General features: G+C 57.1%; 4 protein-coding genes across 4 annotated transcripts; 2 read left to right on the top strand and 2 right to left on the bottom strand.

Annotated features, from left to right (window-relative positions):
- Nucleotides 1–814: 814 nt before the first annotated feature.
- Nucleotides 815–7,189, bottom strand: LTHEOB_10344 (Polyketide synthase; the record flags this gene model as incomplete). The annotated part of the gene is made up of 22 exons (XM_035506979.1): nucleotides 815–835; nucleotides 927–1,484; nucleotides 1,605–1,904; nucleotides 1,984–3,561; nucleotides 3,652–3,705; nucleotides 3,775–3,960; nucleotides 4,042–4,126; nucleotides 4,193–4,339; nucleotides 4,382–4,407; nucleotides 4,453–4,479; nucleotides 4,537–4,551; nucleotides 4,597–4,608; nucleotides 4,654–4,668; nucleotides 4,723–4,782; nucleotides 4,846–5,411; nucleotides 5,454–5,491; nucleotides 5,573–5,657; nucleotides 5,718–5,784; nucleotides 5,831–6,353; nucleotides 6,398–6,552; nucleotides 6,627–6,857; nucleotides 6,908–7,189. 22 exons carry the CDS (start codon nucleotides 7,187–7,189, stop codon nucleotides 815–817), a joined length of 5,031 nt encoding a protein of 1,676 aa, XP_035367881.1.
- A 603-nt stretch (nucleotides 7,190–7,792) lies between these two features.
- On the top strand, nucleotides 7,793–16,116 carry LTHEOB_10345 (uncharacterized protein; the record flags this gene model as incomplete). Its single annotated transcript, XM_035506980.1, has 18 exons — nucleotides 7,793–8,113; nucleotides 8,193–8,342; nucleotides 8,399–8,658; nucleotides 9,317–10,016; nucleotides 10,091–10,315; nucleotides 10,414–10,925; nucleotides 10,988–11,066; nucleotides 11,171–11,252; nucleotides 11,310–11,432; nucleotides 11,490–11,860; nucleotides 12,249–13,062; nucleotides 13,769–14,139; nucleotides 14,196–14,569; nucleotides 14,661–14,771; nucleotides 14,858–14,991; nucleotides 15,045–15,160; nucleotides 15,206–15,215; nucleotides 15,434–16,116. The coding sequence occupies 18 exons, from the start codon at nucleotides 7,793–7,795 to the stop codon at nucleotides 16,114–16,116; spliced, it is 5,436 nt and encodes a 1,811-aa protein (XP_035367882.1).
- Nucleotides 16,117–18,091: 1,975 nt separating this feature from the next.
- Nucleotides 18,092–19,548, top strand: LTHEOB_10346 (Lipase secreted; the record flags this gene model as incomplete). Its single annotated transcript, XM_035506981.1, has 2 exons — nucleotides 18,092–18,550; nucleotides 18,607–19,548. The coding sequence occupies 2 exons, from the start codon at nucleotides 18,092–18,094 to the stop codon at nucleotides 19,546–19,548; spliced, it is 1,401 nt and encodes a 466-aa protein (XP_035367883.1).
- A 255-nt stretch (nucleotides 19,549–19,803) lies between these two features.
- Nucleotides 19,804–20,359, bottom strand: LTHEOB_10347 (RNI-like protein; the record flags this gene model as incomplete). Its single annotated transcript, XM_035506982.1, has 2 exons — nucleotides 19,804–19,869; nucleotides 19,922–20,359. 2 exons carry the CDS (start codon nucleotides 20,357–20,359, stop codon nucleotides 19,804–19,806), a joined length of 504 nt encoding a protein of 167 aa, XP_035367884.1.
- Nucleotides 20,360–23,236: the final 2,877 nt, after the last annotated feature.

Below are 23,236 nucleotides of genomic sequence, written 5' to 3' on the forward strand. Positions count from 1 at the left end.
GCGATTTTAGCGGCGTAGGCTTCTAATATAAGCATACGGGTTTCTGTATCGGGTTCTCTAGAAATTACTGGGTAAATATTGTGTAGTTGCTCTTCCGTATTAGGGAGCGCGGCGCGGATTTCGGTCTAGGTCGTTATAGTTAGTTCGATGGGTTTTTTACTTACCTTCGGTGTCTATAGGGTGGTAGTTAAAGTGTTACGCTGGGACTCGGGAAGGGGGTTTTAAGGTAGGAGCGTTGGGGAGGTACGCAACGTTAAGGGTTCACTACCGCTATCTAGAATGTTACTAAATACTGGGTATAGAGGATAGCAGCCGTAGTTAGATAGGAAAGGTAACAAGAGGGGTGTAAGGCAATGATTGGAATTAACTACAAAGATCCTATCTACTGTGAATGAGTGTGCTCTATATATTATGATTGGCCGCTGGTTGGCCAGACTGTGGTGTTGGTGTGGACAGTGGGGTGGCTAGTGGCTAAGGAAGATCAGCTTCGTGGGGTCAGGCTGTTGGCTATCCAAGTAGGTTAGGTGCGTCCGGTGTTTCGGCATGGAATGATCCGGTCCGCCTATGAGTTCTGCTGCGCCGCTTGACCCGCATCCTGATTCCGTAACACTTGTTGGCTATTGAAGTGGGTTAGGTGCGTCCGGGGCTTTGGTATGAGATAATCCGGTCCGCCCATGAGTTCTGCTGCGCCGCTTAATCCGCATCCTGATTCCGTAACACTACTATATTACTAGCTTTAAAATATTTTTAATCGATAATATTTTTACACTTATTTGTAGCTCTCGCTTTAGCCAACTACGTAGCTCTATAATAGTTAGGCTGTCGAGAACCACATCTGTAATGTCGTCATCAGCTCTAAGTATTACATCGGCGCGGCAGATGTCAGCGACCTTGGCTCTAATGGCGTCTGCAACGGCGCTCCGTACCTCTTCCACGGAGCGCGCCCGGCGCAGCACTACGGCGAGCGAAGGCAAACCCGATGACGGCTCGGGCTGGACAGGGCGGCGTGGCAGCATGGCGAACTTAGGGTCCATGACGTCGCCGCTGCCCAGGCCGGTGATGCACTGCAGATCGACGTCCATGGCGCCGGCAACGGCGGCGGCAACCAGGGCCAGCACGTCGGCCTCGTCCAAGCTTTCGCCGGCATGGCCGATGTTGCGCAGGATGTCTTGGGTGCGAATGGTGTCTGCATTCTCGGCAATGTAGCCGACGCCGCGGACGGCAGCGAGGTCGAGCGAGGTGGCGGGCACGCCGTGCACTGCCCGCAGATGGCGGGCAAATGCGTCGAGGAAAGTGCTTGCGGCGGCATAGGCAGCTTGGCCGCGCACGCCAACGATGCCCGAGGCCGAGGAGAGCAGGATGAAGAAATCCAGCGGGTTGGGAGAGGCGGTTGAAAGCGCGCGGTGGAGGGCCCAGGCGCCGGCGACTTTGGGATGGAGGACAGAGGTGTAGTCAGACAAGGTCATATTTTCGAAGAGAGTGTCCTATGGAACCTTTGATCAGCCAAAAGGAACGGGACAGACAGGGCATATTGAAAGATGACACTTGGAGCAATCACGTCTCGTGTGCCATGGACGGCTCCATGTGCTCTCCATTTTACTTACCCGCAGTGCCATGGCAGAATGAACGACTCCGTAAACCGGCGCCGCTGCTCGCAGGACGCGGACCAACTGGTCTTCATCACACACATCGCAGGCTTCGACAGATATGCTCGCCGGCTTCGCGGACTCCAATAGGTCCCGCACCTTGGAATCGACGCGCCCGCTGCGTGACAGCAGCACGATGCGGCGCGCCCCCTGGCGGACCATCCACGCCGCGATTGTGCGGCCGAGCCCGCCGGTCCCACCAACGATGATGTAGGACCCGTCTGGGCGAAGCCGACGGGCGGCGGGTCCCGGCTCAAACTTCAATGTACCATCAGTCGAAGTGTCTTGGTTTGAAGGACGGCCTGCCGGGTAAAGCGACAAAAAGGGGGCGACTTACCTTCACCTTGGCTCCATCCTCAAGCTCTACCACTGTCAGTTGGCCTGAAGAAAGGATGCTTGCTAGCTGCGAAAACGGCACAACGGCTGGCTGCACCGGTCGTCGGATGCGGCCGGTGTTGAACAGTTCAACGACGGCACCAAGGACGGGCCGGATGCGCGCAGGCAGACGCACGCGGTCCACAGTAGCAATAGTCACAGCGCGGCGGCCGAGCTCGGCGAAGTCCAGCAGCGCCGTCTGAGGTGATGCGCCGTGCCGGCCCAGATCCACCAGCCGACCACCTGGGGCGAGCACCTCGACGGCCAGCCGCAGCACCTCGGCGCCAGGGCACATGTTGAGCACCACGTCCACGCTGCCACCATGCAGCGCCAGGCTGGCTTCCAGCACGCCGTCCTCGACCTCGACGCTGCTGCCCGATGCGCGGATGACGTCGGCTCCAAGCATCTTTGCAATGCCCACGGCTGTTTCGCCGTCGGCATCCGTGGCCGCCAACACGAGGACGCGCTCGGCCGGCCGCAGGCTCGCCACGTCTTTGAGCGCGAAGTAGGCGGCCAAGTACGCCGACGGGATGGTAGCGGCGAGGGAAAAGGGCACGTCTGGCGACAGCTTTGCGGCAACGGAGCAGCAGCACCTGGCGCGTGTGCGGAGCGGCCCGCGCGCAATGGCACACACGCGGTCTCCAACGGCGAAGGGCCCGGCGGCGGCGGCAGCGCCCAGGCGTACCACGACTCCGCTGCACGCCGTCATCTCGAGGCCGGCTTCCAGGGTTGCGGCGGCCACGCGGATCTCCATGTCGCCATCGGCGAGGGCGCCCACGGCGCCGTCTTCCTCGAACCACCACGCCGGCTCCTCGTCGTCGTCTCGGCCGGCTGCTTTCAGGCGGCTGGATTCGGTGATGCACACGTCTCTCAGTGCCGGCCGCCTGCCCGCCACGATGGCGCTGACGCGCTTGTCGGCCAGCACGCGCGGCACAGACAAGCGGCCGCCCGCGTCGGCGAACTCGCGCTCGGCCGTCCCCGCCACCATGATGCCAACGACGTCGGCCACGCGCACGGCCGCCGGCGCCATGTCCTGGGCGGCGGCGAGGTGCAGCGTGGCGACGCACGCCGCCGCCTCGAAGCGCAGCGTGCGCGCCAGCCCCGTCACCAGCCCGCTCTCGGGCGCCGCAGCGCTCGACACCCACAGCACGGCGGCAGCGTCGAGCAAGAGGCAGCGCACCTGCGCCAGCGCGTCATCGTCGGGGATGCTGGCCAGCAGGGGCGGGGCTGAGGCTGCGTCGCAGACGACGACGCAGAACTGGCGGGACGGGTCGCCCAACGCCGCGAAGGAGGTGCACGTCACCGACGGAGGCGGGTTGGGCAACTGCAGGAGAGCAGCCTGGACCGCGTGAGCGAAGGCGAGGCTGGAGGCGTCGCCGTGGACGATTGTGACGGGCGGCGGCGGCGGCGAGGAATCGGCAGCGGTTTCTGGAACCGGTTGCCAGGTCATGCGGTAGCAGCGGGCAGAGCTGGCGGCGGGCGGGATCGCAGCAAGCGCCAGGCGGCGAAGCTGGAGGAGAACAGTGCTGCCAGAACTGGCCTGCGCCGAGCAGGTTGCGCCGTCGTCATCGACCCAGGCGCGTGCGCGGAGAAGAGCGTGCGGGGCGACGTCCAGAAGGCTGCGAGACACGTGCAACGAATCCACGGCGACGGCGGCCGCTCCGGCGCGCAGGGGCTCGGCGACCTGGATGAGCGTGTCGAGAAGCGTTGGGTGGACGATGAGGCGGGCGTCGTACTGCATGGGCATCTCGACGACGGCGTCGGCGGTCGCCGGGCTCGCGTGGAGCTCACGGATGTTCCTGAAGGCAGGGCCGCGGGCGGGCCGCAGGGCGTCGTAGAAGGCGCCCAGTTCCACGGGCCGGGTGTCCGGGTCGGCGGCGCCGGAGTGCGGGCCGACCGAGGAACGCCGGGTCGTGGCCACCAGGCCGACGCAGTGGTACTGCCACTCGCGGGCGGCGGCGCACCAGGACGACACCTCAAACTCGCTCCACAGCGTGGACCGCGGGCGTAGGCGCGTCACCATTTCGTGCACGGCGCTTTCTTGCACCGTCAGCGGCGCAAGCACGCGGAGGCTGCGCACGCCAACGCCGGCGAAGTCGTCGATGCTGCGCAGCGCGGCATGCTGAGCCGCGGCCTCGACGGCCATGGTGGCGAAACCGGCGAGCGGAAACGTCGGTGCGCCGTGCAGGCGGTGGTCGTGCAGCCAGGAGAAGTCGGACAGGGAGAAGACGTTGCGCCACGTGAGGGTGCGGCGGTCGGAGCAGGGCGTCAGCACGCCCAGCAGGTCGTGCCGCGGCAGCGGCGGCCGCAGATGGTGGCTCACGACGCGCGACTCGACGGCGCAGGGCCGGCGCGTCCACGGGTAGCGGGGCAGGTCCGTCACCAGCTTGCCGTTCGTTGCCGTGTTCACGCGCGCCAGGTCGACAGGCACGCCGAGCTCAAACAGGCGGCCGGCCAGCTGCAGGCACGACGCTTCGCCGTCGACGCCCCGCACGAGCGGCGCGAGGTACGCAACGTCCCTTGGCAGCGTCTCGGCGATCGGGCGGCGCAGTGCCGAGTGCGGGCCGATCTCGACGACCACGTCCGGCTTCCCGGCGGCGTACAGCGCCTCCAGCGCCTCGGTGAATCTCACCCGCTGCGTGAAGTTCTGCACCCAGTACGGCGCCCGCCCGCAGTCGGGTCCGCCCGCACCGCCGAGCACCGACGAGAAGAAGTCGACCCCGGGCGCCGCCGCTTCGATGCCGTCAATGGCCGCCGCGTACTGCTCCGCGACGGCATGCATGTGGGGAGAGTGGTACGCGACGCCGACACGCAGCCGGCGGACCTGCATGCCCCTCGCCTCGGCCGCGGCGACGAAGTCGTCCACTGCCCGCTCGTCGCCCGACACGGTGGCCGACTTGGGCGAGTTCTCGCACGCGACGACGGCGCAGCCAGAGACGTCGTCCAGCAGCGGCTGCACCTGCGCGGCGCCCGCCGCGACGGCCACCATGGCGCCGCGGCGCTTCAGCCCGGCCACGGCCTGCCCGCGCTGGTAGGCAGCCCGCATGGCCGCGTCCAGCGAGAGCATGCCGGCGGCGAAGGCGGCCGCCATCTCGCCGCTCGAGTGGCCCACGACGGCGACCGGCCGCACTCCCCACGAGCGCAGCAGCTCCACCAGCGCCATCTGCAGCGCCGTGACGGCCGGCTGCGCAACGGCGGCGTTGTGGATGCGCGAGCAAGATTCGGGCTTACGCAGCTCGTCGAGCAGCGCGAAGGGCGCGCCCAATGCGTCCAGACAGGCGCTGGCGGCGTGCATTGCCGACGCGAAGACGGGATAGACGTCCATGAGCGCCCGCCCCATGCCCGCCCATTGCGCGCCCTGGCCCGTGAAGACGAAGGCCAGCCTGGGCGCTCGCGCGGGCGCGCGGCGGCAGAGGGCTCCGCCAAGCGCACGCCTCAGTTCGTCGGCCGTTGATGCTGTGGCGGCGAGCCTATATCGCAGGCGCGAGCGGCGCTCGCCGAGCGTGTATGCCAGGTCCTGCATGCGCACGCCCGGCCGCGCTTCCAGGTACGCGCAGAAGCGGTCGCGGGCGGCGCTCGCGGCGGCTGCGTCGCCTGCCGACAGGACGAAAAGCCTCCTCTGGCTGCCGCTCTCGTCTGCAGCCCCGTTTGCTTCCTGCGGCGGCCGGCCCAGCACGCAATGGCTGTTGGACCCACCGTAGCCGAAGTTGTTGACACTGACGTAGTGCCGCCCTTCGGGCCACGGCGTCGTCACCACGGGCACCTTTGAACTGTCAGCGTCGTCTCCCCACTGCGGTCGGGGTGCGCACCTCCATGTTCCACCGGCACGTGTCGATATTGTCGGCTGGCTTCTCAAAGTCGGCATTGGGCACAATCAAGCGTCTGTCCAGCATCAGGACCGCCTTGAGCAGCGACACCATCCCGCTGGCGGCCTCCAAGTGCCCGACATTCGACTTGACCGACCCTATGTACAGCGGCGGTCCGTCCCTCGCCCCAAAGACGCCGCCGATGGCACTGGCCTCGATTGGATCCCCGACGGCCGTGCCCGCAGCGTGCGCTTCGACGAAAGCCACGTCTCGCGGGTCGAGGCCGGCGCGGGCGTACACCTCGCGGATCAGCCGCATCTGCGCCGCCGAACCGGGGTAGGTGATGCTCGGCCCGCGCCCGCCGTGTCCGATGCCCGTCCCGAGCACCGTCGCGTAGATGCGGTCGTCGTCGGCCAGCGCCCGGTCGAGCGGCTTCAGGATCGCGCATGCCGCACCCTCTCCGCGTGCGTAGCCCGAGCTGACGCGATGGTCGAAAGCCAAGGTACGCCCGTCCGGATTAATCAGCCTGCCCATGTTAGTGCAGCTTTTATCTGGTGGGGTTATACGCACCCCAGTTTTGACAGCTGGATCCAGCGCGTGGGACTAAGATTCAAGCAACATGCCCCGATGATGGCAACCTCGCACTCGCCGTGCTGCAGGCTTTGCGCTGCCAGGTGTAGCGCGTGCAGGCTGGACGAGCAGGCCGTGTCGACCGTGTAGCTGGGCTGCCCACATGGTTAAAATAAGAAAAGAAAAAAATGAAACGCCCAAGGCTGTAGAAAAAAAAAGAAAGACTCACCCCCCACAGGTCGAAATGATGCGAGATCCGATTGCTCAGCATACACATATGCCCGCCGATGGCCGCGTATACCGGCTCTGACGCTGTATCCCGCATCTGTTCTATGTTGTAGTCACTCAAGCTACTCGCCATAAACGTACCAACGTTGGCGCCCGCCACTTTTTCCTTGGGCATGCCAGCATCCTCGAGTGCTTCGTACGTGCACTCGAGCAGCATCAATTGTTGTGGGTCCTGCAGCCCGTCAGCGAAGTATCAACATGTTGCGTCATTGCAGCACCCACCATTGCCTTTGCTTCTTCTTCCGCGACGTTGAAAAATGCAGCGTCGAAGGAACGAAGGTCGTCATCCAGGAAATAGCCGTGTTTGACGTTCATCGTGCCGGCCCGCTCTGGGTTCGGGTGGTAGAAGGCATCGGCATCGAATCGCTCCTTCGGCATCCCGCGCCGCCCGCTACCAGCCGCCGTCAGGAAATCCCAGAAGGCCTCCGGCGTGTGGATGCCACGTGGGAGCCGGCAGGAGAGCCCGACGATGGCGAGTGGCATGGGCTTGGGTTTGCCGTTCATGTTTGCGGGTACCGTGATTTCGTCACCCATCTTAGATAATGACGAACCCCTTCGTCGGTGCAGTATATAAGCTTCTTCAGTTAGAATCTTTTCCACACGCAAGTCTGCCTAGACTATAACTATAAGAGTCTGGTCACGAGCGTCTCCACCTAAAAAAAAGATGCATCTCGTATAAGCCGAGTCAGCAAAAGTAGTATACTATAAAAATAGTAGACTAGCCGCGTATATACTTTTACCTTAGTGTAAGAAGTAGGTATACTAAGGCTGAATAGAAAATTTAAGTTGTAGGCTGAATGATTAAACTATAATTAACAAACTCTCTAAACGACTGATGACGAGTATAAAGTATATACATATTAAAGTTAGAACTACGGCTAGTGAGGCGGCAATACAACCTTACTCTCGGTTAAAAGTTCTTGGCTCTCGAAAAAAAGCCCGTATTCTTTCTTTCATCCTCGACGTCAAGCAAAGACGCATCTCCTTCATAGTGTAAGCCGACCGCGCTGTGCGTTTGCCTAGAACGTATCCGACGAACTCTACTACCCTACGTTGCCCTGATTCCACGCCTTGCTCCCTTAGGTCCTCTGACTAGCGCCTCGGCCAATGGATTCACCTCCGGAGCCGGAACTCTGCAGAGTCGGCTTCATCCAGCTGTGCTCGGACTTCGCTGGCGTTTGGGTTCCGCTCGTGCTGTCGCATCTGCTTCGCCATGCAACAGGGCAGCAGCACCGGCTCGTCGTGCCATTTCTGGCGAGCCCGACATCGCTGGCAGCAGCTGCCTGGCTTGCGGCCTTCGCCTGTGCCGCGCAGACCGCGCATGTGGCGTTTGGTGTGGTGGCGGCGCATCAGGCGACGTTGATTGCGGGTCCTATGAGAGCGGAGGCCATGGTTTTGCTGTTGCGGGCTGGCCTCCAGGGAGCAGATGTGAGTGAGCTCCCACGGTCTAAGAAGCAAGAAAGAGAATCAGAGGGCTGCGAAGACATGCTGAATGACGAGATGCAAGACATCGGTCGACTGGCGAGCGGAATGCAACAAGACCAAATACATCGCGGCCGGCGCGACAGAAAAGGTTCGCGCCTACACTCTGCCATGGATCTTTGCCGTCGGGGCTACACTGTTGTTGGCAGACCTGGGGTCGAGTGCTTGGATCGGAGTAAGCGGTTGCCCAAACCGGAAACTACCAAGGCCTACGCTGACATGAATACGCAGCTCTTTGTACTTCTCGCCCGTCGGCCGTTGCTGGCTGGCTTCCGCCTGCTCTTCACCGCAGATCGGGAGCGCGTTAAAAGAGCAGATGCCGCCCGCAACGCCCTGGTCCGCGCCGTAGGCGCAAATGCCGGGCCCATCCAAAGGCTCGCGTGGGAGAAGGCGCTGGCCAGGAACCTGCAGCAGTGCCGGGCCGAGCGAACGCAGCTGGTGTGGAGGATCGCTATCATTGACTGCGCAGTGCAGACACTACACGCACATTGGTGAGTCTAATGTCTCTTTTCAAGTCACATCATAACGCCGGCCAGGCCCGTCGTAGCCGCCGTGACCACTCTGTTTTCTCTCCCTGCAAGCCGGGATCTAGACATGCCAACCTTGGTGTTCGCCTTGCTGCAGTTTCGTGTGCTGGGACTGTGCGCTCAATATTGGCAAAAGAGCGTACGCAGCATCCTAGATTCGCGGGATTTGTGTCGCCGAATCAAGACTCTCCTGCGGGAGCGGAGCGGTCAACCGGCCGAATGCCACTATCTCCCAGGTTTGACCGCATTGGAACAGCCCTGTGCGACATGGTTCAGCTTGTCGGATTTCAATGGCAAATCTCTAGGCATCGGTCACGAAGAACTAGTCGCCGTGACCGGTTCTGGCGAAAGCTCATTCCTGCAGGCCGTATTGGGAAAGATACACATGGCTCGAGGTAATGCATCGCTCGGCAGGCTGTTGAGAGGGTTAGTCTAACCGATGTCACTATGAAGGCAGAGTCAACGGCTCGAGGCCCGCAGCATACTGTCCTAGAAAGCCGTACATAACACGGGGAACCATCAGAGACAACATTGTCTTCGGGAAGAGCTTCGAGCCGAAGCGGTAGATGACTCCAGCAAGCCCCTCCGTTCACAACGAGTGCTAAAGAATCACATCTTCCAGTTATACAGAGATCATCCACGCCTGCGGCATTGCGTCAATCCTGGACCAGCTGCCGTATGGAGACGAGACGATTCTGGAAGAGGACTGCGCGCTATCCCGCGACCATCAGAAAAGGATCGGCCTCGCGCGGGCCTTGTACGCCGACGCCCCCGTCATCTTACTGGATGGTGTCCCCGCAAGCGCCGACATCTTCGACCGGGCGGTGGTCGGGCTTGCATCAGGTAAGTGCCGAATTGTAGCAACACGCATCCCAGCTGTCTTGCGGCAATGCGGTCGCGTCGTCACGCTACGAGACGGCCGGTTCGAGGAAGAGTACAACCCCAAGCTTGACAGCCAATCCTTGAGAGACGTCATTCAAGGTGTTGCTGCAGAAAGCGATGCGGATGCAGACGATGAGCAATACGTAGTTCCATCCCGCACCGGTTTTAAGCTCGAAGACAAAAAGATGAACAAGGAGTCAGGATGGCGATCGTACCTCAAAGCCGCCGACAGCCGTATGTTAATTATTGTGCTCGGGATGCCGTATTTGGGCACGGCCATGGGTCATTTGTGGATTTTCTGGTCCTTCGGCGGGGCGCAATCATCTAATGGGGGTTCTATTCGGAATGACGACCGATGCATTGCCAATCAGCACATACCTTCCTCTGGACGGCTTGTTTTCCATGCGGCATCGCAGTTTGCCTTCTTCGTTGGCATGTCGGTAAGTGCGTGAGCAGCGTCGCCTCCGTCAATCTTTTTCGCCCATGGTGTCCGCACGCTCACGCCGCCAGCCAGGTCATCACCGAGCGCGCTTCCCGAGGCCTGTACACCAACGCTGCCACAGCCACCATCCTGGAAACCTCTAGGAAAGCCCTCGGCCGCCGTCGTCGCACAGAGCTTCTGGTTACCGAAGCCACTGTGCTCGACGAGCCGTTTCCGAACCAGCTGGCCCGCCTTCTTCTGATGATCGGCCGGCTCGCAGCCAGCTTCGCAACGATAATGGTCGCGGCACCGCGGGTGGTCAGTGCTCTTACCTATATGCCATCCGTTAGATACTACTCATCTCGAGGAGAGCACGCACGCTAATCTAAGAGCTGGGAGGCGCGTCACGAAAACAGATTCTGCTCTTTGCATTCGCAGCAGCCATATACTACGCAAGCTCGGCGTTCAGCCATCTGTCCCATGCCGCCCGCCCCAGACGCGGCCCCCCTTCCGGCGCTCCCAATCAGCCCCATTCTGCCGGTGGTCCTCAAAGGCACTACACTGCCGCAGTCTCCTCCCTTACCTCTTCTGTCGCTGGCTCCGCAACCATCCATGCCCATGGCGCTGAGTCCCTCGTCGTGGCCGAGCTGCGCGGCCGGCTAGACACTTGGGTCGATGCGCGGGCAGCGTGGGTGCGGAACGACACGGTTGCTACGCTCAAGGCCGGGGCAGTCGGCGTGGCGGCGCTAGTGGCGAGCGTGGCTATTGCTCTTGTCGCTGCTGCGTCCGGTGGCGGTGGCGGTGATAAGAGTGCGAGAGAGCTGGGGGTGGTGCTGGTGCAAGGATGGGCGGCGAGCCAGACGGCGGCGGAGGTGCCGCGGCTATGGAGGGCGGTATTTGGCCGGGGATTCGGTGTGGCAGCAAGGCTGTATGTGTATTGCTCGACATTCGCTCATTTTACCTAGCCAGATCCGGTCTGACCTGTTGCAGGGGACAAGTTGGCCGCGAGATTCATCGAGACCTGGCGGATCGGCCGCAGCCCGGTCGCGGCGTAGTTGCTTTCGAAGAAGTGCGTACTCTTTTGCACCAGCATCCTTTACCCCTGGCTATGGAGTGGAGGAGCACCAGAGGGAAAAGCTGGCTACTCAACACTGGCTGATGCTTCGACCACAGGTATCCCTCGGCGAACCCCCGATCATGCGTGGCTTTAGTTGTAGAATCGACCAAGGCGAGGCCCTCGCCATCTTCGGTGCTGGTAGGTCGTGGAAGGCAGCGGTTGTAAGCGCTGTTTTAGGTGCTAGAAACTTAACAGCTGGCCGCATTTCCATCGGTGGCATCTCGGTTTCCCAGATGGGTCAACACCAGCTTCGAGACAGCATCGCCGTGGTACCACGAAAGACCGTCATATTCCCTGGAACCCTGAAGTTCAACTTGGGTAAGCCAACCAAAAGCAGCGGTCCTGATATGTTCCATACTGACGGTGCTTTACCAGATCCAGCGGGGGTGTGCCCTGACGGTCGGATCCGACATGCCCTGCAGCTTGTCGGTCTACAGTTAGGCTCAAATCTGGAAGACGAGCTAGCGGGAGCTAGCCAACCGCAGCTCAGCCCTGTTGAAAAGCAGAGGCTTGGACTGGCGCGGGCGATACTGAGCGGTGCGGACATGGTCTTACTCGACAACGCTGTCTCACTCCTAGACCCTGCTGAGGTGGGCTGGTTAATGAGCCGTGCTTTTGCCAACAAGCAAGTCATCCTACTGACCAATACATTGTTCACTCCGGTGGGCTATAGAGTAGCTTGGGCGGAAACCCGGGCGAGGCCAGGAGCTTCAAAGCTGACAATTTGCCTAATTCAATCACTTGACGTAAGTCCGGCTTCTTTTCCTTTATTGCTGAAACATGGAGCCTAGAATAACTCGCTAATGTCCTTAGAAGGGAGGAACATGAGTAACTATGCAAGGTTCCATAGACTCTACTAGCCGTCAGACACTTAGAGAGACAATCTATTATAGGTTACACAGTAATCATGATAGAAGAGGTTGTCTAAGCGGTGTCGTATCTTAACTTTAACCAACCGAATGGAACTCTAATTACAGTTTGCGTCTGTTCATAAAGTTAAAGTTAGTTATGCGGCAGCCACATGCGTGCGACTATGCCTATGTCCGGGTCCGATGACCGAACAGGCGCAAATATAAAGGTTTATCTCCAAGCTCGTGGTTGCAGCAGACACAGCAGAGAGCAAGTGCCAAACAGAGGAGACAAGGACAGGAGATTTCAGCCATGGCCACCAGCGTCGCAACCCCTCAAACTCCTCTCCTGGAATCTACACCAACGGACAAGTCTCCCGAAAACCACACCCCAAACGGCCAGAGCAATGACAGCCTCAAGCCAACTCCCAGAAAGGAAAGCAACGACGCAATGCAGGTCATCGGCGCCGGACTCCCGCGTACTGGGACAACAACTATGGGTGTTGCTCTCTCAATCCTTCTGAATGGCTCCGTGTACGACGGCGGAACAGTCGCAGCTACGGGGTCGAGGGAGCAGCAAGAGTGGTCCCGCGACGTTGTCGCCCTCTGCCCGGCCCGTAGTGTAGTCGACCGCACGCTCATACAGCATCGGCTGGCGCAACTGACGGCGGGCCATGTCGCGACAACGGACGCGCCGGGCTGTTACTTTGTCGAGGAGCTGCTAGCGCTGTACCCGCGCGCCGTCGTCATCTGCACGGTGCGCGACCACGCCGCGTGGTGGGCCAGCTACCGCACATTGTGCACGGGCTTCAACCAGCTGAGCACTAAAGGCGGCTGGCTGTGGGAGTCGCGCCGCCAGGTGCGCTTCATGGACTACATTCATGCCGTGTGGAACCGTGTGCCCGAGGTTTGCGACATCGATGCCGTCATGTGGCCGCTGGACAACCACGAGCTTTTGTACGATGCCCACCAGGACTATCTTCGCCGAGTCGTCCCGAAGGAGAAGCTGTTCTTCTTCGATGTGAAGCAAGGATGGGGCCCCCTGTGTGAGATCCTAGGTCTTCCGATTCCCAAAGTCCCGTTCCCACATCACAATCGCAGTGCCAACGTCGTCCATAGATTTATACGTAGGCTGTATTGGATTAAATGCAGAAAAGTCATGGCCTTGACTGGGGCTATTATGGGAATAGCAACATTTATATATTATATTGGAATGAATTAGAGATATATTACAGCGCAGCTAGTAAGAAACAGTGGAAAATAGTTCTAATCTAAACAACCTATAGGAAGCCGAATCTATAATTACTTTAGAAATGTAAAGGATAGAAAGAAAGACGAGCAAAAAAAAAAAAAACGGGCGCGTGAAGCGAATAGCGGGCGGTAGCGATGGAAAATTAACGAATTATCTAGGTAGATAATGCTCAGTGACTACCGCGCGTCGGTTAGCGGAAAGTCGACGCGAGCGCCTGTTGGTACCTCGGAGGAAGTCTCGGACCTATGTCCGCTGCGTTGCGCATTTCTCTTCCGTGACTTATCCCGAACGCCGATACGTAGCCTATAGTATTCTGGTTCACATATCATTTCTCACCAATTTAAAGTTACGCCGTTTCTAAATTCTCGAGTCGAACGGAAATATCCTGTCGTGATCTACATTGGAGACAAACAATGGCCTTCCATATCTGTACGGTACTAAACATCCTATACCTGCTCTTGCTCATGGTGCATCCTGGAAATGGAATGGATAGCGTTCAAAGTTAGTGGCAGTACTGCCATCACTTTACAGAATTGCGAACTGACTCGTTGCAGCACTCGCCCCTTCCAAGTTCGAGACTCTTCCTCTCGGATCAGTGCGAGCTCAGGGCTGGCTAGAGGACCAGCTTTCACTCTCCGCGGATGGACTCGCGGGAAACCTGTTTGATTTTTACAGATTCGTTGCCCGTTCGACATGGCTTGGAGGGGATCACGAATATTCCGAGCTTCATGAATCAGCGCCGTACTGGTTCAACTACATTGTGCCATTGGCATGGATCACAGGCAACTCCAGGCTGAAGGATCAAGCAAGAATCTTCCTTGACTACACACTGAGTCACCAGGCCGACGATGGATGGCTCGGCCCAGAGACAGAAAAGTCAGCCCGAGGCATTTGGGCGAGGAGTTTATTGTTCTTTGGTCTCGTGGTATGACGCGAGAGATCCGCGGACCACCAATTCCAGCAAGCTGACTGCACGTACAGCAATACGCGGAAGCCGATCCTACCGAGACAGAGCGCATCGTTGACGCCATGCATAGGTTCGTCACTCTTGCGAACCAAATGCTGAAATCGAATTTTACTGGCCTCATCCAGCAAGAAGGCGACAACTTCGATCCCTTCAAATTTGGTCTTTCGCGCACGCACGAGCTTCCCATGTCTCTCATGTGGCTCTATGAAAACCACCCTCAAAACAACTCTGCCACCATCTGGGAAACCATGCAGCTGATGTTCGAAGGGGGGAGGAAGGGCGGAAGGGACTGGACGACGTTCTTCACCAACGAAACCTTCCCAAAAGTTGGCACCCCGAACATCAAAACAAGCAGCTTCACACACGGTGTAAACCTCGCGCAAGGAAGGTCCCGCAATGACATGCATGAGCCGTTTGACTAACAGATGTAAAGGTCTACGCTATCCCACCGTACTTTACAGATTGACAAACAACCAAAGCCTCGTCCAGCAAACACATGACGCCGTTCAAATGACCACAGAGTACCATGGATCCCGGTCAGGAGTTATAATTGCCGACGAGCATCTTGGTGGTCACAATTCCCAGCGAGGGTATGTTGCTGGCTTTCTGGCGAGTTCTGCCGGATTTACTTGGTATGCCCAAGTTTCAATCGAGACGTGGCTTACTCGTCTGGCAGATCAGAGCTCTGCACGGTAGTTGAGTCCATGTTTTCATTCGCTTACCTGTACCGCTTCCACGGTACAAATGACTTCGCGGACCGAGCCGAGCTGGCAGCTTTCAACGCCCTCCCAGCAGCTGTCAGCCATGACTGTAAGGATCGTACCTTGTGCCCAATCCTTGACTAGCTAGCTGACCTCACAAAGGGTGGTCGCACCAATACGTGACGCAAACGAATCAACCTTGGGCAAGAAACCTTACAGACAATCCTTTCTTCAACGTTGTTTCGTACAGCAATTCTTTCGGCTTAGAGCCCAATTTCGTAAGTCACGCGCTCTGTTAACTCTGATATACATTTCAACCGTAGCAGGCACCTCGTAAGACTGACAGGATGCTTTGAAGCCGTGCTGCACCGTAAACCATCCTCAGGGCTACCCCAAATATGTAGCCTCGTCGTATGTGAAATACGGGGAAGGGCGAATTGCCCATGTCCTGCTTGGGCCAACTACACTCGAGACAGATGTAAACGGCTCTCACATCAAAGGTCTTGTCAGTTTCACCGCCAAGGAAGCTTCACTCTGATATGTGTTTCTAGTAACATGCAACACCGAGTACCCCTTTGCTGGTCTCTTGCGTTATGAGATCGAAGCCGAGACCGCTTTCAACTTCGCGGTTCGAATTCCGGGATGGGCGCAGCAGCTCAACTCCACTTACAGCCAGCCCAATAGCAGCGGCCTGCTCAACGCCACACCGGGCGAGTCCGGGCTCCAAGAAATTGCTGTACCCAAAGGCGTCACGTCCTTCAATCTCAACCTTCCGCTTGAGCCCCGTGTGTCAAAGCGCGACGGGACGATTTCAATCTACTTCGGCCCACTACTCTACGCTTTGTCCATCCCATTCAACTCTTCATCTCACCAGCCATTGAACTTCACAGACCGCATGCCGCTGCCTGCATCTGAAACCGACCCACGTGCCTCTGACTACGTCCTCGACCCCATTTCCTCGTGGAATTTCGCCATCGACCCGGAGACAATAGAAGTGGAAACGCTGCAGTCCGGGGAGGTCGATTCACGAAAACCAGCGTTTTTTACGGACTCTCAGCCCACAGTTATCTGGGTTGATGGATACGAGATCGACTGGCCGGTTGAGCAGGGGACAGCGGCAGAGACTCCAACAGATGTATTTGTGGATCGGGATAAGAAGGTAAGGTTGGAGTTGGTGCCATATGGATCGGCGAAGTTGCATATAGCAGAGTTCCCAATTGCGATGTTCGCTTGAGGATGGTTCAGTTACATAATCTTGAAGAGGGCAAACAGCTTGAGAAGCACGGTCTTTAGGGTATCGATATATCTTGCGAATGTTACGACACGATCTACGCAGAATTGTAGGACGAACTCTACTCTCAGGCGGAGACCTTTATGGGCGGTCGCTCTCCAACTTTTCGAGTGTGGCTCAAGTGATTTTTTGTTGATGGACAGCCCAAAATCTATGCTAAAGGTTTGCACTGCGCTGCCAAATATGGGCTGGTCGTCTTGGTAGAGCGATTCATTCAGAAGGGCGACAACGTGTCCACAGCAGATGAGCAAGGGGACACACCTCTCCATATGGCATGTCAAGGCTACGGAGACCGGATCGGGCTGAGAAAGATTTTACAAAGATCAGCGGACGTGGCCAATTCTCTAGGTAGCAAGGGACAAACTCCTGTGATCAAACTCATCAGCGAATGTGTTCCTCTCCACGAAATCAAGCATACTGTTGGTAAACACGACGCAGAGCTCAATATCCCAACCAAGTAGCAATGATGAGTGGTTTCGATATATTACGCTGTCAGAAGTCGAAGCATCGTGATATGTAAGTATATCCTCACCAGCAAAGCGCTCAGTCCGAACTCGAAAGGTGGTGATGGCGAGACGTCCCTTCACAGGCTTCTGAAGTAGGATGAAGGGTCGAAGGCAATGGCTGGGATAATCACCAGAATGGGAGCTAATGTATGCGCCTAGAATCCTAGTGGCCAACAATCTCTATGGGAAGCCGCTTGTACAGGAAACGTCATTGTTGCGAAAGAGTTCCTTGGTCCCCTTAAAGACCACAAGCATTTCGACTATGTTGAGAATAAAATGCCTGGGGGAAATTGTCGAACACCTGGAAGGCAAGCCAATCCAAACCCAGCGAGGAAATAGAGTTGATAATTGGCCAGCGAATTCGGGAAAAAAAAAATCAGGTGTTTGAAGAGCACAATACGAGACAAGTCAACTCACCAGATACCGGAACCGCAGGAGTCGACTTGGGCAAAACTCTGTCGAGAGCCCTTGTATTTCAAGCTCTAATAACACCGGATAACTGTAGAAATACACCATCGCATCTCGGCATTGTTGAAGGCAATCTTAAGTATGTAGCCTTGCTTTTGGAGTATAAAGTCAAAGTTAACCTTTGTTCTCCCGGGAAAAAGCTTGAAGACACGCCACTACATTGTGCGATGAAAAGGAAGGGCGAAGAAAAACGTCGAGGCTGTGTAGAGATCCTTCTAGAGACTGAATCTGATCCCAACGTGATAGACATCGATGGCATGTATGAGTCGTTACTACTTGTGGTTGGACGGTGCTCTTCTAGGCTGAGGATTCAGGCAAAATTTGGATCTGGCCTGAGCGAGAATTGGTGTGAATTTCATTGGGAAACAGAGAAAATATTGCAGGCATTCTTGGTTACCTTGGATTCTGCGTTGGCAGTACGGACTGTTTAACTTCTTTTCTAAATTACTGAACACACTAGACAGCCAATACCGCGGTTTCTATAAAAGAAAAGATGCTGAAACAGGTTTGCGCTCGTGATGTGCGCGCAACATACCTCGGTATTTGCGATGCTGCTTCTTGATTGAGCATGCAAACCATGGTTACCCCACCTCCCACACATCACAATGCGGGGTAGTTCCATGCACACAATCTATCAATGCATGCAATTCAGGAACTACTCGTACTGGCTGCCCAATTAGCGCGTGTTAAGAACGGCGGCAAGTACATGCGGTGTTACCTCAATAGAGATCGCCATCACTGCAGCGAGCCGATGTCCCTTGTACGGCTGTCGCCCCCACGTGCTATTCGGCATCATGTGTAAAAAAGCACTTCAGAAGCAGGACTAAGAAAAAAGAACCGTCTATAAAGATGGCGACGCTAGCTGCCCAGATGGACCCCTCCAACTAGCACCTTCTTGTCTTCACAGCCTCGGTCGTTTTTCAGCCGGCCAACGCATACTAAAAATGTTCGTCTCCGTTCTATTGTGCTTCCTCCTCGGCACCTTAGCCGCCAGCGCGCCGTTACAATCCGTCCGAGCTGCAGCACCGCAACCACCAAGCCAGGACCCATGGTATGAGCAGCCGGCCAACATCAGCGACTACACCCCCGGCGCTATTATCCGCTCGCGCCAGGTCGCGAACCAGCTGGAGCCCTTTCTACCCCTTCCAGTCAGCGTGTCCGTTGAGTCTGTGCACCAGTACCTTTTCCGGACAACTGATAGCCTGGGCAACGCCGTGGCAGCCGCCAGCACGCTCATCAAGCCCTACAACGCCGACCCGGAGAAGCTGTTGTCGTACCAGACGGCGTACGACTCGTCCAATCCAGATTGTAGCCCCTCATACACGCTGCAGTCCGGATCGGCACCGGGAGGACTTGGTGGGATTGTTGACCAGAATAGCACGCTGTCGATTGACACGCCGTTCGTAAGTAATCCCTCCCCACAACTCTCTTGTCCACTTGCTGACCACCGGCAATGCAGATTGCTGCCTCCCTCAACCAAGGCTGGTACGTCTCCATCCCAGACTACGAGGGCCTGCAGGCGCACTTCGTCGCGGGCCTCATCTCCGGCTATGCGACTCTAGACTCGATCCGCGCAGCCCTCTCTGCGGGCCCAACCGACGCCGGCCTCAGCACCTCCCCGCGTTACGCCATGTGGGGCTACTCTGGGGGGTCGCTCGCCAGCGAGTGGGCGGCCGAGCTGCAACCATCCTACGCTCCTGAGCTCGATTTTGCGGGTACCGCGCTCGGCGGCCTGATCGCCAACGTCACTTCCGTCGCCGTGACGATCAACAAGACGCCCTTCGCCGGTCTTGGGTTCTCCGGGATTATTGGCTTGAGCAAAGCGTACCCCGCTCTCGCCGACTTCCTTGACGAGCGCCTGATTCCCGAGAAGAAGGCCGAGTTCTTCTCACGGGGTGGGGGTTGTCTCGTTGGCAACACGGTTGCCGGCGCGGGGCAGAATCTGTTTTCGTACTTCATCAACGGCACCGAAGAGCAGGAGGGCATCCTCCAGGAGCCTGCTGTGGCTTCGGTGCTCGCGGTCGCGGGCCAGATGGGGCGGCACGGTGTGCCGACCATGCCGCTGTACGTGTACAAGGCTGTTGGGGATGAGGTCTCGCCCGCCGTGGACTCGGACCTCGTGATCCAGCAGTTTTGCAGCGAGAATTCAGGGGAGGTGACGATTGAGTATTATCGGAATACGTTTGGAGAGCACGCGACTGAGTTGATTTTGGGGTCGGCAAATGCGCTGGGCTGGATTAAGAACCGGTTGGATGGGGTAGCGGTGACGGGAGAGGGCACATGTAAGGTCCAGAACGTGTTCATCTCGGCGGTGACGCAGATAGATACGGTGGCTCTGATTGGGTTGGAACTGGTGGCGTTGCTGCAGACGTTGCTGGGTGGGGTTCTGGGCGGTTTGTAGACGAAGGTGTAACAGTGGGTTCCTTTCTCTAGCCTTCGAAGTCATTTAGCGGGGTGGATGAGCAGTAGGGTTACCTTTAAGGGACAAGAGTGGGATGACAATGATAGCCCAGGGAAGAATCACGTAATTTTGCGATGCACAGTGAGCCGATTACCATCAACCCGGTTATACTTTCAACTGACTACGAGATTTATCATGCTGCATACTCCCTTTGTTATATCATCCACTCGGGTAACGGCCTTGGCGGTGGCACTCTTACTGGTGGACCTCCCGCTTTCGACCCACAGAGGCCAGGGACGCCTTCTTCCTCATCATCCGGATCTTCTCTGCGCCACACTCTCAGCCCTACTTTTACTTCCAATATATCTGTTACCTTAGACAAAACGTATTGAGCATCGGCTGGGGGATCCCATTCGTAGATTCCGAAAACAGGGACGCACACCTGGCAGAATGATTGTCCCCGGTAGTCCTGTTCGCGAATGTGGAGTGTGTGAAGGCCGGGGAGCTGCTGGGGGGCACGTTGGACAAGGGTCAGGAGCCACTGGTAGGAGGAGCCAGAGGGGCCAAGGGCAGTGGTGGCGGTGTCGAAGGCCAGAGTGAGAGAGGCCAGGTTGTGGGGAAGCAGCGGTGTTAGGTCTTTACGGCCCACGGGGTCAGTGGAGGGCGGGAAGAAAAACTTGGAGTCAACATTGGCGCGGGTCAGGTGGATGAAAGGGCGTAGGTCGAGGCGGGTGCTGTCGTGGTGCGGCCATTGGATTGTGGCGCCGGAGATGAGTTCCAGGGTTTCGAGCGTCTGGTAGAGGGGGGCCATGGCGAGGGAAAGGCGTTGCGGTGAGTAAGCGGTGCTCATGATGGGCATGAGGCCGTCTATGCCAATGGTTGTGCTGTTGCCAGAGAGAATCCCGGGTTCAAAAATCTCGAGGTGCTTTACACCGGCTGAGGCAGCCAGGATCCTCTCTAGAGTCTCGTAGGAGAAGTGGGTTTGTAATGAAAGTTTGGTCAGGGGCTTGCGTCGTCGTGGGAGAGTCTGAGCGGAGAAGGTATCAGGGAGCACCTGGTCAACATGGTAAACCCAGATGACATCGACTGGTGTAAGACACATAAATCGGGCCAGATCGTCCAAGGGATTGTCGAAAAAGAGAGTCAACTCCCGGAGGTGCCTTAGTCTGGACAGGTCCCAGAAACCGAGGTCGGCTCGTCTGGAGAAATCGACACGGTGCCGGTCGGCTTCTGTAAAGACTGAAAACCATTGTCCCGGTCGTCGGTTCCTGTAAACGCAGAGGGAAAGTTTGCGTGTTGTCTCAATGGAATGTAGAAACTCAACCGTCTCCGGACGATGTATCTGACGCTGGCCGCTTCTCCAGGACATGCACACATTGCGGATGTAAGAGGTCAGCTCGACGCCCTTTCTCTTGTCTGGCTGGTTCAGGGTTCGAAGCAAGCGATTGAAGTGGTGGTTGGGTCGAAATTCATCGAGAGTTATTCTGACAGTGCGGTAGAGCAACGGGGTTGCAATTCTGGAGAGCAAGCTACAAGTTAGCGCGAGTGCGCGAAGCGTCGGGCGGTGGTCATCAAGGTGCGAAAGGACCAGGGTAAGTACGTCTTCATTCAGATCGCTGAATCGTGCCATGGCTGGCCTGGTGTTGGAGAAGTTTGAAGATGTATGAGGGCAGATGTGAGCGCCACTCTTGATTTATGTACATACGTTGAGAGAAATGTGGGTTTTGCTTTTAGGCAACAGTGCCGGTGGCCTAAAACCGGTATCGTACTGCCATGCCGGAGCTCGCGGCGAAGGATCTCGGCAAGCATTTAGTTCTGCGGTAGTTGCCGTGCAATCGCAAAATCGTGTCTCACAGCAGCTGCAAGTGTCTAAAGCTTACCGTAAAACTACGGCGGGCGCAGCGGTACTTTACGTTGAACCTCCGAGGGCCCGTGTCGACAGTGCATACATGATGCATCATTACTCCTCGTTTCCTCGAACTAAGCACATTTCAAAACATTCAACAGCTTGTACTTTCAAGCCGCTGGTTGTGAGTTTTGAAGAAGCTGCTAACTTCTCGACAACCCACAAAGCGGCAAGATGAGGGGCATGGCCGTAGCAACCATTATCATGTGGTTTGCTACATATACGCCAACCGTCCTTCTCCACGTTTCCATCCATTGTCTTCCACCACTTTGCCGTCAACGCCGATTACCATCTTCCGCATCTAGCCATCGTGATGAAGACATTAGTAAGACATCTCTGGTAAGTGCCGCTCACGATGGAACAAGTGTTTTATTCAGCCAACAATACGTCTTCTTACAGTGGCGGCTTTCCAACTGTGGTCGGCGGCATTGCCGACGAAGTATTACATCGCCAGTTCTTCTTTAACAACATCCTTTCCCCTGGTTCTGTTTGATGACTGGCGTTGGTCGCAACCGCAATGTCACTGTTTTGCAAAGCTGTTATTTCTCTGGATGCGAGAAATTCAAATGCTACGTGGCGATGCTAAAGCAATAGCTGCACGGACTTCGCATTTGGCAAGAACCCGTCTCTGTCAGTATGCGTCGACTTCTGCATCGATCACTTTGCAAAGCTTGAGAAACCATTTGAGATACTAAGCCCCTGAATTGTTATGTCAACTCCATTTCCTATCGCAAACCTGCATCAACTTAGTGGGCGATGAGACGAAAAGGCTTGAGCAGTGAAGAGCTGAAAAGTGTGAGCTGGGGTAGTTAACCTCGAGTAGTTCCCAAGGGATGCCATGGAAAGGGGCCAAGAGAGCTGGAGCCTTGGCAAGTGGGAGATTAAGATAGGAGGCGAACGGAGAAAGAAAGGCGATGGTTTCATGCACGCCGGCGCGTGAGGCGGGAATGTAACGGCAGCGTCCATGCCTGCATCCTCTGATGGCAGAGATGACGCTGCGGCGGCGGCGTTGGAAGGGGTAGCGTACAAGTGAGTTGGGGGGCGGTGGGCGAGCCATGCGGCTGATAGCATTGCATGCACTCGTCTGTGTTGGTTCAGTGTGCTTGGTCGATGACGAACTTTACACTGCTGCTGCATCCACGCTTATAGCTGTCGATCATAAACGCATGCTGTAGGGAGGCGCCTGAAAGGGGTTTGTGTCGCTCACACCGAGAGCATTGCAGTTGCTGCCCACGGGTTTTGTTTCGTCGCACTGTTACAATTTTATTCTTGGGTACCGCTCTAGCCGGTCTTCTCCGGACCTTCTACGTCGATTCTATGCTTCCTGCAATTTCCACATGCAGCATGAAATTTCCTATGATTGCTAAGCGCTTGGGGCGGCCGGTAACCGGTGTCGATCACGGTTGGGGAACCACGTGGCGGACGGACAACCCACGTGGCGGAAGAATACGGGATCTTACCGGATCAAGGGAAGCCGAGGGAACGCCTCGAGTATAAAATGCGTGTAGCCAGGCATGCGGCTCCGCCAGGACGCACTACTGTGTACTAGAAGTCAGCTAGCGTGTGTGGCTTACCGGCGCGCCATTTCGTTTCGGGCCGTTTTTCGTATGTGTTTGTTGCCGTTGCAGCAAGTCTAGAGATAACCCATGATAAGACGTAAAATTCTTCAAAAATCCGCGTGATGGCTGTTTTCTTAATAGTGTGTTTGGGTAGTTGACGTCGACCTAAGCATGTGCGGATCCGGACGTGATATCCATGTGGGTCCATGAGAATCCTAGACTG

The sequence above is a fragment of the Lasiodiplodia theobromae genome, assembly GCF_012971845.1.
Source record: "Lasiodiplodia theobromae strain AM2As chromosome Unknown scaffold_38, whole genome shotgun sequence".
NCBI classification, from domain to species: domain Eukaryota; kingdom Fungi; phylum Ascomycota; class Dothideomycetes; order Botryosphaeriales; family Botryosphaeriaceae; genus Lasiodiplodia; species Lasiodiplodia theobromae.